Genomic DNA, 18019 nt, shown 5'->3' with positions numbered 1-18019 from the left:
GTTGGCAAGGGGGACGACCCACCCAATCTTGTCGCCGACTTGGTACTCGAATGAGGAAACCGACGAGAGTTGGAGTGATGAGATGAAGAGCACCAGTATTGTGTGTGTGCGAGTACTAGAGAATGAGGAATGGGAAGCCATTAGCGGCGGCGGCGCAAGTTTATACGGTGAGGCGGCGGCGCTACGTACAAATAGCAGTTTGTTTGTTGGAGTATTTACGAGTAGCCGAGGGATGCATGCCTTTAATTAAGAGGGCGGTTATGGAGTTGGTTGCTTGTATTATATACTTCACTAGAGACAGAGAGTAGCGTTGGGAAATGAAACGTGGGCGCAAGCGGATCGGAGGGATTTACGTGACGACGCTAGTCGTGGCCACAAGTACTGTAGCAGTGCGGTGGGATACACTACTATTACTACATAGGGGGATAAAGAAAGAACCAACCTCAGACTTTGCAATCTTGGCGTTTTGAAATTTGAAGAGCAGGATTATGCACGCCCCGATACTTTTTGAGTGGGGATGATTCTAGAGTCGTTGAGGATACGACAATTGAATAGTTTACCAATTATTTTTCAGAGTAAATTTTGCCTATGAAATTCAATGCAATTCAATTAATTCAAATCTTTAATTTTTATTTATCAAACACATCTAAATATATTAAAATGTGAATCTATTAAGTTTAAATGTTGAATTGAGTTATCAAATAGAACCTTAATGCTTTTAGATCTTAACATATTCAGATGCGTTTGATAATAAAAAATACCTCATCTTAATTAATTAAGTGACATTTAATCTCCTAAGTAAAACTTACTCCAAAGGATAAGTGTTCGCTTATCACTTAAAGCAAAATACACTCAAATATTATAATTTCAATACTTAGTGCGTTTGATAAAACTAAAAATTTGAAAATTGAAATCTGAATCTATTAAGTTAGTGAATTGTTAAGTACTAAATTTGATACATTTGAACGTATATTACATTAAGTGATAAGCTATTTTCCCTAGAATATTCAATGGATACTCAATTAATTCAGATGTTATAGTTTTGGTTATCAAGCGCATCGGAATATATTAAAATCTAAATCCATTAAATTTAAGTGTTGAATTGAGTTATCGAACAGGAGTTAATATATTTAGATTTTGGATTTCAGTTTTAAAAAGCATTATTACTTACCAATGATTTTTTTGTTGGATTTAGTTTTAGTGTAAATTACGTCTGATTTGTTATGTTTTTTTTTTTGTGTCACCTTATATGTATCTGACACTGTATATATTATTATCATTGGATGCATAATATATATTCAAAATTTAAATATCAAATTTAAAGTCCCGTTGATTATTATTTATTTAAAATTGACAGCATATACATGATCAGATTCTTAATTTTACATGTAGTTATTCGAAAGAATCAGCAATATTTGCCTTTTTAGGTTTAAAATCATGAATATGGACACTGTCAGCATTTTTCTCCCCGGTAGAAAGAAAGGGTATTATATTTGACTTCCCAATTGCGTGGGCGTGGATCCAATCTTTTGGACATGCTCGGCCGCCAAAAGATTCTGGGACCTAAAACACCATAATGGCTGGGCTGCTGCAATTGGCTGTTAGTTGTTTCAGTTCATCTACTTCACCAAACCGTCCATTCGGAATTATTAAGGAAAAGCCCATTTTCCCCGTTCTCCCTATTATTATTAGTAAATAATTTAGCAGCCATAAAATGTCCATCAATCACTAGTTGTTTGGATTGCATATTATTTACATCGTATTATTTATTTATTTGTATCATTAACTTATTTTTTATTTGATACATATTATATCAAAAACTAGTACAATATATTTTTAAATAAGTTATCTCAAATAATCTTCTTCTATCCAAAGCTCAGTGTCTTCCTAATAAATTATCAATTACCCGGCTGCATCTCCGTCACCATCATCTTATGAGAATTTTAGTCTATTCTCAATTGAATTGATCTTTAAGTAATGGCAAATTTACTCAAATGTCATGATCAATTATCATATGATATTTTTTTCCACTAGGGTCCTCCCTCCTTATGACCAACTGTCGCCCCATCACATGCAATATTGCAATTGATTGATTGAAAAAGCCCTCTTATAACTTTGATGAGGCCGTCTCACCCTGTCAGCACTGCTTGCTTCTTTCTTTGTGCTACAAGGATGCATTGGGTAAAATAGTAGGCGATAACATCTAAGCCAATTTGCAGATCCATCTTCCTTCTTTTTTGCAGCCGCGAAATTTCCCTTTGTGGCTGACGCCGTTCCAAATATGGAGCAGTGCCTGTGGGAACAAATGAGATCTCAGCCTCTGTGGCTGCTTCTACTTGTGGCCTTGGGCTCTTTGAACCTCGCCAAATCCCTCTACTCTATTCTCAGCTGGGCTTACGTTAACTTCCTCAGACCCGCCAAGAATCTCAAGAAATACGGGTCATGGGCGTTAGTAACCGGACCCACTGACGGCATTGGCAAGTCCTTTGCTTTCCAACTAGCTCGTAAAGGGCTCAACTTGGTCCTGGTGGGTCGGAACCCGGATAAGCTCCGGGATGTGTCGGACTCCGTCAAGGCTAAATACGGGCAGACCCAGATCAAGACAGTGGTGGTTGATTTCTCTGGTGATTTGAATGAAGGTGTTGAGAGGATTAAGGAGGCGATTGAAGGTTTGGATGTTGGCGTTTTGATTAATAACGTTGGCCTTTCTTATCCCTATGCCAGGTACTTCCATGAGGTGGATGAGAAATTGTTGGGTGATTTGATTAAGGTTAATGTGGAAGGGACCACCAAGGTTACTCAGGCTGTCTTGCCTGGAATGATCAAGAGGAAGAGAGGGGCTATTGTTAATATTGGTTCGGGTTCAGCCATTGTCATTCCTTCGGATCCTCTTTACGCTGTCTATGCTGCCACCAAAGCGTAAAGCATTTCCTTCCAACTCTAGTGTTTATCGTTTTTCTGTTTTTGCATTTTTTTTTGTTTGGTTTCAAACTTTGAAAAAAAAAAAAGGTTTCTGAAATGGCTTCGTCTTGCTTCTTGATGCTTAAGAGGGTTGACTACTTGTGAGGTAAATATTTTAAACTTCATAAGTTTGTGCTCTTGGCGGGCTTTGTAGAGACTGTAAAAGTGCAGCAGGAAATCTGAAGAGAGGGTTTTAGGAGCCATGTCATGGTTGTCTAAGCAATATCTATGTTTACAAGGGAATTAATCTATACATGCTCTCCCGCTGCTTGTGTTGATGGATGTCTTATCTTCATTCATTTGCTTCATAATTGCCCCTTTTTGAGTTTAGATGCAGTGTTTATTTCTTTCCTAGATTTGCAAAAATTACCTGAAAGGCATGTTTTTGGGTTAGTACGGCCTGCTGTCTACTTTGATTGAGAATATGAATGCTGTGTATGACAGTATTAGACATCATGAATTCACTAAATGAGATCGGTGAGTCTTGCTTGCAGGTACATTGATCAGTTCTCTAGATGCCTCTATGTGGAGTACAAGAAGAGCGGAATTGATGTGCAGTGCCAGGTCTGACTTGATCTCTTAACAGGAAATTACATACTGTGGCTTTTGATTCTTTTTGTTCATGCATTTGCTTTTTAAACTAATGACTATAAAAGATCTACAGAATTTTTGGAATTCATGACATTAGTGATAGCTGTTGTATTTGCTGGCATGGTTGAATCTTGTTTCCCATAACTCTGTTGTAGCAACCATTAGGAATTCTGAAACCTGTGGTGAGTTCTTTGTAATTAAATGTGGCTGTAAGTGCCATGTGTGTAGCACGTTTTACTACACCAAAAAAGGTAAGGTTAGAGTTTAAACATGCTGCTTTTCCAATTTTACCATGTATAAAACCAACAGAAAAAATCTTATGCCTTGGAAGTTGTCTGTTACTCTTATAGCTTTGAGTAAACCATCTGCTGAGTGTCATGTTGAGTACAAGTTTTCATGTCTTATTCAACTGCTTTGTCAATGTCTATTAATCCTTTTGTCTTGGACATTTGTATTTGATATTAAACGTGCGCCTGGACATTGGTCTCAAATAGGGTGAGTACAAAGGGAAACAAGTAGTTTTCTGATTGTTCTCTTCTTTGTGGCCGCCCTTTCATCTCTTCTTATGCCCTGTTTTTTACCGCCATCTGTAAAGAAAGGTTCATCTTCTTAGAAAATGCAGCCTTAGTTTTGCGGTTTCCCAGTAAAGACTGCTGGAAGCAAGTAGATTGTGATTTACAGACTGGATTACCTATTCTACTTCATCTGCACGTTGCCTCCAATTACTAACATGGATGGCAGTCTCTTGTCATCGCTGAAAAGTTCAGAAACATCTGGAGAACTTTGCTTATTTTATCTAGGAATGACGGATATAGAATCGTGGTTTCTGCACTTTGGTGTTCTAAAATTCCCTATTCTATCTCTGAGTGCAGGTACCACTGTACGTGGCAACTAAAATGGCATCAATCAGAAGATCCTCCTTTTTTGTTCCATCTAGTGATGGCTATGCCCGGGCTGCTTTGCGCTGGATCGGCTATGAACCCCGTTGCACACCTCACTGGCCACATACTCTTCTGTGGGCTTTGGCATATTCCTTGCCCGAGTGGATTGTAGATGCTTGGCGTCTGCAGTTCTGCCTCAGGATTCGGAAGAGAGGACAGCTCAAAGACTCGAGGAAGACGGAATAGAAAATATTTCCTTTCCATCCTATATTTTCAATTGACCATTGCCTCTCTCGTTCAGGGATCTGCAGTAAGATATGTAGCTAGACGCTAAGATCCAATTCTACATGGTAAAATGGCTCATGTTCCAGTGTTTCCTTGTTTGCATAGATTGGTTTTGAGCTTGCTCTTTAGAACCCAGTCATCAGTTGTTTGGGTTATTTTTCCCACTTATGAAGATCCTTCAGAATTCGGAACTGAAAGTCTGGTGCTAATGTGTCGTTGTTTTTTATTTTCCTCCTCTTCCTGCCATATTTAAGTACACAAACAGAACTAGAGACTCCTATCCGAACGAAAGTAGTAGTGTCTATTATAATGGGCGTAATCTTCGCAAATTTTTGAAGTGATTGTCTGCAGCGAACGCGTAATGAGACTGTAATCCCCCTTTTATTGAGTAATGCTAGCCTTCTAATCAGTCTCTCTCTGTCTTTTTTTTTTTTCTAAGAAAACAACACCACAGAGTCACAGACGCCCAAGCCTAAAACCTTTTGGGATTAGTATATTTTAGAGCTTTATTTCTTCCATTGATTTAATGATTTTTAAGTTCTTTAATGGAGAACAATAGGAACACCCAACGTATCAATTCGGCTCTTACCAACCAAGACCAGTTCCGGCCTTCGCGGGCGGGGGCGTCTGTGAACTCCAAACAGCGTGCAAAAGATACAAATGCAGGCTTCAAACTTTTTCCTGTCACGGTTGGATGAGAAGAAATGTTATGTTGATCTTTTCAGTGCAAAATTACCTTTCTCAAGTCAGAGTTCAGATTTTAATATGAGAAAGTTTTTATTAATATACTATCAAAATTATCCTTCTCAAGACACGATCATAAATAGACTCGAAAACGGAAAAAGACTTTGGATAAGTACAGAACTTTGTACAAGTTCGGAGATCTTAAATGATGAACTGGTTGATATTTTAAAAAAAAAAAATTGCACCAAATCCCTGCGATTGCGCGTTATTTACATCTTATTTACACACACTGACTTGTTTACGTCATTAACACATTTTCAACCATTTTTTTATTTTACATATATCACATAAAAAAAGTGTTACAGTATTTTCTCAAAAAATTATCTCAAATAATCTTCTATCCAAACACACTTAACTAGTTGCTTGCTTGCGTAATGCAATGCCTAAGCGAAAAAAAAAGGTCCAGCTCTCATTTATCCAAGGGCCCAGCCGTTTAGGTGTCCGTTTGCACCCTTATTTTAGGGGTGTTCTAAAAATAAAAAAAAATTGGAAAAACACGTAAATTTAGAGTAACATTTTAAAAAACTTACCAACTTTTATAAAATAAGAATATCAAAGGAAAAAAAAATCAAATTATGGTACAAATGGTGAAGGTGAGTAGCGGTTGTGTGTGGCTATGGTCGGTTAGCAAAATGATAGGTTACGTTAGGAGGGGATAAAGGCTTTTTTGTTTTTTTGGTGTATTTTGATCACACACCACTCAGTAAGTGAGTTTGTTTGGATAAGAATTTGTTTGGATGATTTATTTGATCTAGTTACTGTAGTACTTTTTGTGATGTGATGTATGTGAGATAAAAAGGTGATTGGGAATTGTGTGTATGATGCAAGCAAAACAAAATCTGAAATAAATCTTGCAAAATTTCTTTGTCCAAACAAACCAAGCAGGCCCATTTATACAAACTATTTTTTAGACAAACATCCGGAAAAAACACAAGCGGGCCCATTTATGTTGTCAATTTTTCATCAAGTTAATTCTCAGCTAAATTACAAATTGAAACCAAAAAAAAAAAAAAAATCCAAAAAGCACTGTAGCACTTCACGCACGAGCAAACGAGACAAAGATATTGGATAGTTCAATTTAATCAAATAATATTTCGCTTGTATCATAAACATATTTTTCAATTCACATTTTTACATTTCCAATTACTTTTTCATCTCATATACATCACATTACAAAAAATCTAACATTAATTATTTCAAAATAATACTCTATCCAAACACACTAGTAGAAGTTTCTGTCAACGAAAAAGTATATCCAAAGTCACAATGCGCGTAATAGAATCTTTAATAAAACTCACCCCCGAGACAGTTTTCCTTCTCATGTACAGTGCGTATTGAAAAATTCCTTCAGGCTGCTGCTGTTGTCGTTGTTAGCGATGGAGATACAAATGTTGGAGAAAGCAAATAATCGAATCCAAAATCCCAGATCCCACTACGTTCCCTTTCTATACAACACAATCTGTAACTGTTCAAAAGCACGGAAGAAAACCAATATCCCACTACATTCCTATTTCCCTTTCTCCAAGGAAAAACTTCAATGATGTGAAACTTAACCTGCGCTGGAGTTCAAAATCAGCTATTGACACCCAAATGTTACAGATACAAACTCATAAGTTGTCATATTTCTTTCTCATATAATTTCAACATCTCTCTCAACAACTGATCCGGCCTCTAGATCAGATCCATGCTTACTCGTTCTGGTTCTAGAAGATTTTTGGCTAAACATTCGGACAAACAAGCTTTTTGACCGGGGAACTGTTTGAGGTCCACTAGAGATGCTACTTTCACCATTCTTTTTGGCAAGTTCTTCTACGACCATCTTCATACTGGTATCAAAACGCCGCCTAAATGTGGGATACCTTGATATGGATCTAGTGATTCCTTGAAGTCTTTAATAACAAAGTTCAAAGAACAAATAAGACCAGATGCAATACGAAATAATTAAATCAGAGTAACATAAACAAAAGCATTCTTTAAAAAGGCTTTCTGCATCACCTTCGAGCTAATCCATCAAGTTCAGCTCGTCTTAGCTCAGACTCTGGTGGTGCACCGATGTCAGATTTTTTCAGCCTCTCAGGATCACCACTTAGTAGAACCAATTTGCCAAGATATAACTCTTCAGCTTCAGATAGGTTTTCAGCTTTGATTTGTTCTTTAATGATCACCAGTGGGTTAAAAAACCAATCAAAGACAGCATCTTTTGGCCGATTTGTACTAGTTATTTCAGTAACATTATCACCTGCATTGGCAGAACAAAGTGCCAAGAAATCATATCTTCGCCATATGCATAATAATTACATTTCAAGTATTAGAAGGGAAAGCATCACCACTCACTTAGCAATATACCAGCAGAATTAGCTTTAGCCGAACGCAGAAGTCCTTGAAATATGCAATAAGCAGGTAAACCAATGCTGATTATTTTGCCACTATCTTTATAAGACTTGGCATCTTCAATATCTTTTAATGTTATTATGCCTTCAGAAACCATTATTTCCCCATAGCGCTGGCACTCCTTGAGTAAGGCGTCAACCAACTACAAGAGCCATTCATGGAGCTCTGATCAGCATTAAAATATCAAAGTTGACAACTTAAGATGTTCTATATGTAGCACTAGAAATATACCTCAAGGGACCTCAATTCAACAATACGACCACTGAAAGAAGTTGTACGTTTAAAAGACTGGAGCCTTGAAAAGGATGCTGCTCGAGAACTGGTTACTGATGCAGCATTCTTTCTGTACTTGGGTCTGTTCAAGCACCAGAAAATCAAGGTCATTTGCCAGAACGTTTTTGTGTGAAATGAATATATGCATTAACAAACATTTAATTGAACCACAAACAGAACAAGAGCTCAACCTAGGAAAGCAGGAACCTTCTGACATGTCAAGAACATCATTGCTGTATTCATCATAGATGGACAAGGAAGCAGCAATATAGCACAGGCCCAGCCAGAAAGATGACTCCTGCAGCCAAATGTTATAGCATTAGACTATCAAGCTAAGTGACAAAGAAAAAGAAAAATGCTGCAATTACAAAAGCAAGAATCTTAGTAAGGCAAATACTTCCACAGTCCAATAATGCACAGCTATATATAATTCTTTTCTTTTCTTTGTCTCCATCAACCCGAATTTTAAGAAGAATGCAAATTAACCTGATATACAACAACAGCTGCATAAAAGCCCAGGATGATGCTTGATACCATAGAGCCCAACAAAGCCCCAGCAACGGCCAATGGCCAGAGCAAGATAGCAAGACCTGCAAATGGCACACATATTGTCTCCAAGAAGGGGCCCTCTCGACCAACACAGTCATGAAATAAACGATGCCACCCCTTAAATAGCATGTAGGGGCTTTTGCAAATGGCAATGATTGATATCACAATCATGTCAACCATAAATCCCAGCACTCCAGCAATAAGTGCTCCGGGAACATAAAGCAATCTGCAATACAGCCCCGATGTCATTGGACAAAGCAAAGCATTACAGAAGGACAATTAATGAAGTCAAACACCGTCATTCCAGGACGAACTGATGAGGGCACAACTGGATTGGAGAAAAAAAAAAAAAAAAAAAGAGAAGCCTGAAGATGGTTAAAGAAGGAATAGATATTACTATCTCCCCATTGTTGGTAACAAAACAGTAACCAGAAGCCTTAGGGGTAGGGAAGACTGGTTATACAGTTCTGACATTTCCCAATCCTATGAACTGTTCCTTGAAGATTTGGATTGCCTCCTTTTCCAGTTCTGTCCCAAAAGGAGGCAAAAAGGAAATAATCCTTGGATATGACACAATCTCCCTCTGCATGGAGAACTTTTAATAGAGTATTTTAGAGCAAAATTGAATACCATTCCTGGAGCTTTTTGCTCTCAATATGTTATTAAATTACAAAACTTGAGTACTCAATAGGCAACTAACAGAAACAAGACGCAGTTGCAGCCTGGAAATTGATGAAATAACAGCTAAGATCCAATGATTTGCAGCTACAGCTTCAGTATTTGATGCAGAATAACCAACAAAAAGGCTAGAAATCCTTGAGGCTAACTGCATTTGTTTTTTTCTGTGGATAGGCAGGATAAGATTTACCAAGTCCACATGCGAGCAGAGAGAGCTAGAAGTATCAGGAACCAACAGATAACATGTTGCTAGGAGGATTTATATAATAGACCAGAAAGAATCATGCCCGATCCTTTTCTTACTATGCTAGTTTGCACCTAATTCAATGCTAAAAACTGTCAATAAGAGGGAACCATGCCTGATCTCATAGTACTTCCCAGCGGAAAGGCCTTGAACTCGTAAATCATCCATTATCGAGAAATAGGAATAGTAACACATGTCCAGGAAGTCCCTAACAACAGTAAAGCTTCGCTTGACAGTATCCCAAGTTCCATCCTGTAAAGAAAGGCTGCCATTGATTTCAAAGGCGCAAAATGTATAGTTTAAAAAAAATAATAATGATGGAGATAATTTATCCATACATAAATACAGTGAAAGAATTGATTTGTCTTCCCTTCACCAACAGCTTGAAAAGTGGCAAGCATTGGTGAAAAAAATCCGTATGCCGCACCCCCAAGAATGCTACCTAAAACTGCTATTATTGGCCAGAAGACTAACAGGACAAGAACAAGTGGACAGAGTACAAGCTTCAGAACTGGCCCTAATTGTTTCGTGCTGCCATAAGAAACATTAGAATGATGTCACAAGGAGCTACACCAAATGAATGTGGCAAAGCAGGAAATAATATACCAAGTTACCTAACCAACATATTTAGAGGGGGACCAAAAACACATACCTCAATATGCAATAGTAAGTGTAGCATAGGTGCACAGGCCAAAGACCCAATGTTACTGCAGAGTTTCCAACTGACATGAGAAGGCATATTAATGGGCACAAAATGATACCTGAGAAAAATGGAATAATGTCAAAATCAATATCCAAATTTAGAAAGAAAATTCCTGAATAAACTGTGCAATGCTTTGAAGGGTAACTCGTATTTACGGACTAGAGCAAAATACATGCATTATTGCTTTCAAAGGCTCGCATATCTTTTAACAACTATTAAAACTTCTCCGTTGGGGGTGTTGACCAGACATGATCAGAAAATATCAAGAAATGACTAAGTAAAAGAATAAAACTTTCGCAATTGAGAAACCAATCCACCAGCTTCAATCTACATCCTTGCTATATTACCCACTGGTGCGCATCGCAATCATGAGAAAGAAGGGTAAAAAAAGGGGGGAATTATGTGGTAGCAGAACAATGAAACAAGCTAACCCCATATAGCAAGTGAAATCCACGAGGCAAAACGATGCCCCAGATTTTTTATATTTCCTAGTGTATCATCTTAGCCCGTAAAAATTTATTGATGTCAGTTGGATGATGAGCAAAATGGGTTACTCCAAGACAAATTCCTAAAGAAAGTAACCAAGTAGCAAGTAAAATAAGAAGTTGCCATATTAAACACCGGAGATTGGTACAAATCTATTTAGAAAACCTAGAATGAAAAAGGCCAATGAAATTGGGCAATCGTAATGTAGCTAAACAAATTCAAACCAGATAACTCAATCTAGCAAGCGAAATTCCGGGAGGTAAAGCGACAGAATATTTTGTTGTGTTCAATATCGAAAATCCAAACCCACAATCTGAATTGGATAACTGGAAAAAGGGCAAGCAGAAGCAGGGCAAAAGTAAAGGACTTGTAAGTGAAATAGAGTCGGTACACATTAAACTAACAAGTGTCAAAGCATTTAGAAAGACAGACAAAAGCAGTTGTGGAGGATTAATACAGACCTTTAATGAAACCAAGAATGAGAAGGCCAATAAAATAAGGGAGAAAACAGATGAAGCTCCACAAAGAAGCAAAAAACCCCCTCGGGGGCTCCATACTCTTTTCCTCACTTCCTCACTTCTCAGCCTCCAAATCTTCTTTTTTCAAGCTCCAAGTTGCAATACAAACTAAAAACTCGTATCATAATCAACGGAATTCAACTCACTCATGAAGATTATAACTTTACTCTTTCTTTCGTCAATTCCACTTCCCTTCTGGTTGGTAGGTATCTGATCCATTGGGGACAGATGCGCCAGAGATCCCACCGCTCACCAGCGTCAGCGGGTCTTCGTGTAGGAGTGCTCGTTTCTCTTTGGTACTAAGTACTTAATTCCGTATATTTTATTCTCATCTTCTCAAGAGTCTTTTTGAACCCTTGGAGTTTGAGTTGGAAGCAATGAAAACAAAACAAAGACAAAATATGTAAAAATTATTACTGCTACAAACTATCTGGGGTTTCTGTAATTACCGTTGGAAAGTAGTTGCATATACTATTGGGCAGTTTGCCGACTGTTCCGTCCCACAAACTTCTAAATTCGGGCTCAGGAACAACTTTTAGTAATCGTCATACATACACCATCCAGATGAAAGGAAAGGAAAGGAAAGAGATAATTGGCATTGAATTTTAGGGTTAATAACACTCCCCGACACCCCGGGCTGAAAGCAATAGACATTTTACCCACTTGAAATTTTTATATGCGAGTATTTCATTTGAAAATACAGGAAAATGGATTGTTTAAATGCGTTGTGTTGTTGAATGTTGATGCTGCTGATAAATAACGATAATATATTAAGGATGTTTATTGAGGAATAAAAAGTCATATTTAATACCAAAGGCTTTCTTTTTTTTTTAAAAAAAAAAACACACACACACACACACACACACATTTAGGAGTGTTCAAACTTAAAACAAAAAAAAAAAGAAAAGAAAGAAAGATTGGCTGATACAATCTAAATGAGATTTTGGTCAAATGGAAATTTATAAAACAAACAATTTTGAAATAGATATTCAAATTCTCGATTAAAATTTGGGAAAGTTAATCGAGAGTGAGTGGCTATTAAAATTCAATTAACGAATTCTGAATTACTTGCTGAAATATCGAATTTTATATGTTTATATATTATACATATATTACCTACTAGTAGAAGTCATGTACCAATTTGTTATACAGATGGTGCTGTAACTTATTCTTCTGTAGAATTGTCAATTTGATTATTACAACATAAAGATAGAATTGTCAATATTTTTAAACAGTCTATGTTTTTGCTTTTTTCAAATAGAATACTTAGATACAAAAAGCAAACACAATAATATATTTTTCAAGTGGATAAAGTGCCTATAATTTGTTTTCGTTAACTTTTTTTTGTTTTTGTTTTTTTTGTGGTGTGAATTGAAGGACATTGATGGATTACGACGTTAGTCTTGGAATAAAATTCGTTGGATCATCAAAGTTCCTTCTTTCGGATTTATATTCAACACTTCTACCAGCGCACGAGTCAAAGAATGCAGTGCGCTGGCAGCAAATCTTGCTTGATTTTGCAGTCAAATGCCACCTCCCCGAATGGCAAAAATAAGAAAGAAAGAAAACTTTCTTTCAATGATTTTTTTTGCTCACTGACTACTAAGTATTTTACTCAACTAAAATATTCAACTAACCTTTTTAAAACAATTTGATCATTCTAATGAAAATGCTTAACCATTATAATATTTTCTATACTGACGGTACTCATAATAATGGGTTTAGATGTATGGAAATTATTCTTATTAATATAAATTTGAGCATCAAATTTAGCACGTACACTCTCCTTATAGGAAAGATTGAGACAATATTAAATACCCGACGTGATAAGGCTTTGAGGTTCTTCTGCCTAGTTTATACTACTCCCTCGGTTCCATTTTAATAGTCCTAGTCATTTTTTCACACGGTTTAAGAAAAAGTAGTTAACTTTGTTGAAAAAATAAATTTAGATTGCTATTTTTCTAAAATACCCTTACATTAAATAGAGTACAACTTTATATTAATTATTCATGGAAACTTGAATTGATGGTTTTATGGGAATTTGAATTGATGATCAAGAAAGAATCAATCCTCATTTTACATTAAATGGGGTAAATTATATTCAATAACAATCTATATTAAATAAAGTAATTTATACTAATAACAACCTACATTGAATAAGGATATTTTAGAAAAATTAAAAGATAATTATATTTTTCAATTGAAGAGTGGACTACAATTTAGGACAGACGAAAAAGAAAAACAACACTATTAAAATGGGACGGAAGGAGTATTATACAGTACACCACTACCAATTTCAGGCATCGTGCTAGACAGCAGTGGAGCTAAATATAAAGATAACCCCCGAGTCGTGAAGTAGAATCAATTCTGTAAGGAGAATCAATTCAGTAGAAGAACTCATTTGCTTCTCTTATCCTTTCCTATTTATAAGTTTATTATAACTAATGCATTCGTTCTGAACCTTTACTCTTCTTTTTTTTTCCTAAGGAAACGAAGAGGAGGAAAACTCAACACATATGGCACAGGAAATATGAATTTTAACACATGCTCTAGTGCTCTGAAGCACTTTCAAAAGCTTACTAGTACATAGTAGTAGTAGTAACTAGCAAGACTTCATCTTTTATTTGTCTTCGAATTTTATGACGTCCTCCACCTTTTCAGAGTGTTGAACAAGGAGAGCCATTTGATAATCAAGGAATCAGATGCTTCTCGATCTGTAGGGATGGCACAGATACTTTGTTCCGAAAAGATTGCCGTCAATAATCCAGCTTGATGGTTACAGAGATTGAGAGAAGAAAGGAAAGGAAAGAGTTATCACACAACAATCATATTATCAAAGCACTGTAAACCCCATCGATGGGAAGTTTAATGAAGACGCTTTCATAAAGCAATTTAGAAGCCCAAGCAATTGCCCGACTGACTTCAGTAGACAGTGCAAGAAAGTTCAATTAATCCAGTCAATTTACAACCTTAATAAAATGATCGAATTTGAAATCCAGGTTCCAAAAACAGAGCCCCCTTCTCTAGTGTAACTAACTTTTAAGGGTCAGCACTCAACCATGCTCTGAAGACAGAGGGTCTACGGCATCACAGCACATTGTGTAGCAGTAATTCTTTCTTAGACTAATGCTATACAACCTGCATGGAATAGCAACTGAACCAAAATCTATGCCGAACAAGATATTGTATGCATAAAAGAGAAAGACATTAATTATTGTCAAACAGGAAGATGAAAGCCAGTTATTTCTGTAACTGTACCAAGTACCACGGGAAATTGAAACGTAAGTGGAACCAGGTTCAGCTATGATCTTCCTTCCTATGATGAACACTGTAGATTTCTTTGCTATCAAATGGCTTGCTCCTCCTACGAACATCCGCTGAACTACAGAATTCAGACAAATGCCTTCTGATTTGGACCTTCTTTTTCTCTAGCGGGCGATGCCCAAGAGAGCTTACATCAATAGTAGCACCATAGAGATTTGAAGAACGGATGATTGCGTCGTATGCCTTCGAAGAGAGACTCAGGCCCTCATTCTGAGCTCTCAAGTACAACTCATATGCAAGCCTCGGTTTAGCATCATTTGTAAGAGCTTCGATCAACATCTCGTAAGTAACCTCGTTGGGAGAAATGCTATGTACCTTCATGCGTTGAAACCATTCATAAGCTGCACTTCCCATGTTATTTCTCGCGCATCCACTGATAATTGCATTGAATGTAACAACCGTTGGCTCAACCCCAGCCACAACCATTTCCCTGACGACGGAATTAACGATATTAAATTTACCTTGGGCAGTATAAATTGAAGCCATAATCGTGTAGGCATACAAGTTCGGGGTCACACCAACTTTAACCATATGTTTCCAGACCTGAAGGGCCTCCTCATAGAGTTTTCCTTTCTCCAGAGCGCTAAGCAATGACCCATATGAAATGACTGTTGGTTTTTCACCTTGTTCAATCATTCTCTTAAATATCTGCACAGCAGCAGATGCTTCCGAGGCCTTAGAACATGCAACGAGGACAGAATTCCATTCCCTGCTACCTGGTTTAAGCCCCTTCTCTTCCATCTTGTTCAACAACCTTACACCCCATCTCCAAATCCCCCTTTTCCTAGCTGCTGCGAGGAGTATATTGAAATGAGAAACCACTAATTCGTATGACATATTATTGGGTTTTGGCCCCTTGTCCAACAAGTCTTCATAAATTTCCAGAGCTGCCCACCACTTTTTAGCCTTTCCCATCAACCAAATAATGTGGTTGCAGACTGATAAACTTATTTCCATATCCCTTTCCCGTATCCTTTTGTACAATTCTTTTGCCACAAGATGATGTTCTTCATGAGTGCATGCCCACACAAGACGCTCATGTTCTGCACGACTTGTTTGAAGTCCAGCTTTGTCCATTTCTGTTAGTAGTTTCAATATGTCGGTACCCGAATTCTCACTCTTTATAAGCCACCGCCGCATCACCTGGTGGCTAATTCGAGTCGTGAAGTTCTCAAGTTTGGAAAACTCATCATCCCAGTCTTCATTGACATCTTTTTCAATCTCACCATTTCGAAATTTTTCTCTGACTTCAACGAAAAACTTCACAGCTCCAAATCCATCTTCCAATCTCTGATAAGCCAACAAAGCTGTGGAATAAGATGCTGGAGTGGGAGACAGGCCTTTCTTGGGCATCTCTTCAAAGAGAGCGAGCGCCTCAACTTCCCTACCTTGTTCTATGTAGATACACATTAAGGTATTGTAAGTGATGACGTTAGGATGTACACCCTCAATGGTCATATCATTCATGACTCGCTCAACAGCATCATACTTTTCAGCCTGTTTAACTGCTCCTAAAAGGCTGTTATATATGAAGAGATTTGGCCGAATAGCACCATTGGTGACTTGACTTTTTCTCTTGAGCCACTCAACAAGAGCCATTGCAGAGTCTAGCCTTTTCTCTTTGCCAAAAGCTCTAATCAGAGACGAATAAACCTGAAGGGGTAGTTCACCCTTGCCCTTAAGAACTTCATCCACATCGTCTACAGATCTGGCCTTGTGTAGGCTCCAACCGAGTGCTCTAACATCAATCCTCCTCCGAGCATCTTTTTCAATGCCTACTACTTCCTCACTATTCAGTTCTTGTTCTTTTTCAGGATCTGCGGCACTGAAAGTGGCAATGTCATCGCCGGTAAAAGTCAAGCGGACGCCCCTTGCTTGTTCCTCCAAGGCAACACAAGTGAAATCCCCATGATCACTTCCTACTGAAACTCCTTTAGTTGAAGCTGAATTTTCATCTTTCCTAACATGATTGCCAGTAGCTTGTTCCTCCAATACCAAATTCAACGCAAAGGATGCACCTAAAGACCCTCTCTTTGGGTCACACAAGAGACGTGTGGAGTAGTTGCAGAACAATTTGCTCCTCGAATCCCAATTCTGGCACTTAAAGCAACAAGTTCGACTCCCGATACCCGTCAAACCCACACGAATATGACTAAGAGAAGCAGCAAGAATCAATCTTTTTCTTCTAAGCTTTCTTGTGGTGCAATTAGGCGATGAACCCAGTCCAACATCCAACTGGGGCACCAACCACGACTCATTTTTAGAAGGCCAAGTGCTCAGTGCTTCCATCGCCCTCAACAGGAATTTACGCCCAAAATTGAGAATACAACCAGCAAAATTTGCTGATGCATAATACTCCTATATACAACTACACTATCCTCATAAACGATCGTATAACTTGGACAGATTCTACGCTAAAAATATAATCAAACGAAAACTGAAACTGAAACGGCAAGTACTGAAAAATGTTGCAAATGAGTTAACGAATGCAGGCTCGTACATACCTCAGAGATTAAGATTAAAGTCAGTAGACGGTAGGGGTCTACCAACTTGCCAAATTAACGATAAGGAATGAAAGTTTGGGAGCTGCAAATAAGTTCAGTTACTAAGGATTCATTCGGCTGTTCCTTAGCTACTGAGATTCTGGGCTTCTCACAGCCATTCACAGCGATGGTGAGCTGTAACAATCCTCGACCGTGAAAACAATTGAACCCGACGATGGATTGCAGCACTGCCACGGGCTTAGACCCAATTTAAAGGCTGAAGCCCAGAGATAGTTGTCACGCGTGTGTGGGTCGATCATGGGCTAAATGCGTGCATGCTAAACATGAGCCCATGTATCACGAATTCTTGTGAAGCCCTCACAACGCTCAAAGCCGTCAGCATGTTTAAACATCTATGAGAGATCTTTAAAGTTTTAAAACAAATTATTCAACAATATTATTACTAATGTGCGAGGCACAAGCTAATGTGTGTGCAAATAATAAAAAAAAAGATGTGTAGATTTTTTTTTTTATATATATTTACTGAAATCATTTCGAGCTCATTAGTGGATAGTTTTGATGAGTACTTTATTATGGGTGTTACGATGAGTATAGAAAATGGTTTCAGTAATTATCAACCAAATTAATTGTAATTGTGAGTTTATAGATGATCATGTAGCAATAGTTATCATCTCAATAATAGTTGTGGAAGTTGTAAAATCATTTGATCTTATCATGAAAAGGCGAAATTGGTAACACAAAAAATGACGGCAAAAGTTTACACCAAATCAAACCCCCGCTCCTACTTAATTATAGTAGACATAATCGAAAACTATCTAAGAATTTCTTGCATTGGCTGTGCGTGATGCATGATTATATCGCTGTGACTGGTGCATATTCTCCTTATT

At 37.6% G+C, this 18019-nt stretch overlaps 3 protein-coding genes across 6 annotated transcripts; 1 reads left to right on the top strand and 2 right to left on the bottom strand.

The window, feature by feature from the left end:
- Positions 1 to 1999: 1999 nt before the first annotated feature.
- LOC113722951 (very-long-chain 3-oxoacyl-CoA reductase 1) lies at positions 2000 to 4915 on the top strand. Its single transcript, XM_027246193.2, has 3 exons — positions 2000 to 2919; positions 3456 to 3525; positions 4425 to 4915. Exons 1-3 carry the CDS (start codon positions 2282 to 2284, stop codon positions 4677 to 4679), a joined length of 963 nt encoding a protein of 320 aa, XP_027101994.1. The 5' UTR covers positions 2000 to 2281; the 3' UTR covers positions 4680 to 4915.
- Positions 4916 to 6539: 1624 nt separating this feature from the next.
- On the bottom strand, positions 6540 to 11947 carry LOC113723096 (uncharacterized membrane protein At3g27390). 4 transcript variants are annotated; one of them, XM_072060237.1, is made up of 10 exons: positions 11754 to 11947; positions 10250 to 10358; positions 9936 to 10128; positions 9713 to 9849; positions 8613 to 8901; positions 8318 to 8424; positions 8085 to 8208; positions 7797 to 7995; positions 7458 to 7701; positions 6540 to 7351 (listed from the first exon to the last, which is right to left on the bottom strand). In XM_072060237.1, the coding sequence occupies exons 1-10, from the start codon at positions 11770 to 11772 to the stop codon at positions 7093 to 7095; spliced, it is 1680 nt and encodes a 559-aa protein (XP_071916338.1). In that variant the 5' UTR covers positions 11773 to 11947; the 3' UTR covers positions 6540 to 7092. The 4 variants fall into 4 exon arrangements, with proteins under 4 accessions (XP_071916338.1, XP_071916335.1, XP_071916336.1 ...); XM_072060234.1 differs by lacking the exon at positions 11754 to 11947 and adding an exon at positions 11248 to 11747; XM_072060235.1 differs by lacking the exon at positions 11754 to 11947 and adding an exon at positions 11248 to 11747 and having other exon boundaries at positions 7809 to 7995.
- Positions 11948 to 14163: 2216 nt separating this feature from the next.
- LOC113723097 (protein LOW PHOTOSYNTHETIC EFFICIENCY 1, chloroplastic) lies at positions 14164 to 17329 on the bottom strand. The gene has a single exon (XM_072059400.1). It carries the CDS (start codon positions 16915 to 16917, stop codon positions 14602 to 14604), a length of 2316 nt encoding a protein of 771 aa, XP_071915501.1. The 5' UTR covers positions 16918 to 17329; the 3' UTR covers positions 14164 to 14601.
- Positions 17330 to 18019: the final 690 nt, after the last annotated feature.

This window comes from Coffea arabica, chromosome 7e (assembly GCF_036785885.1).
Source record: "Coffea arabica cultivar ET-39 chromosome 7e, Coffea Arabica ET-39 HiFi, whole genome shotgun sequence".
NCBI lineage: Eukaryota > Viridiplantae > Streptophyta > Magnoliopsida > Gentianales > Rubiaceae > Coffea > Coffea arabica.
The sequence above is the reverse complement of the archived record's forward strand: the minus strand, read 5'-3'. Positions and strand labels throughout refer to the sequence as shown.

Bases quoted from the DNA above. Each gene is read 5' to 3' on its own strand.
- LOC113722951 (XM_027246193.2), top strand. From the start codon at position 2,282: ATGGAGCAGTGCCTGTGGGAACAAATGAGATCTCAGCCTCTGTGGCTG. The intron at 2,920-3,455 runs GTAAAGCATTTC...TCTTGCTTGCAG, and splicing joins GTCTATGCTGCCACCAAAGC to GTACATTGATCAGTTCTCTA. The intron at 3,526-4,424 runs GTCTGACTTGAT...CTCTGAGTGCAG, and splicing joins GAATTGATGTGCAGTGCCAG to GTACCACTGTACGTGGCAAC.
- LOC113723096 (XM_072060234.1), bottom strand. From the start codon at position 11,341: ATGGAGCCCCCGAGGGGGTTTTTTGCTTCTTTGTGGAGCTTCATCTGT. The intron at 8,902-9,712 runs GCATGGTTCCCT...GCTGTATTGCAG, and splicing joins GGGAAGTACTATGAGATCAG to ATTGCTTTATGTTCCCGGAG. The intron at 8,209-8,317 runs GTTGAGCTCTTG...GTGCTTGAACAG, and splicing joins GAAGGTTCCTGCTTTCCTAG to ACCCAAGTACAGAAAGAATG.
- LOC113723097 (XM_072059400.1), bottom strand. From the start codon at position 16,917: ATGGAAGCACTGAGCACTTGGCCTTCTAAAAATGAGTCGTGGTTGGTG.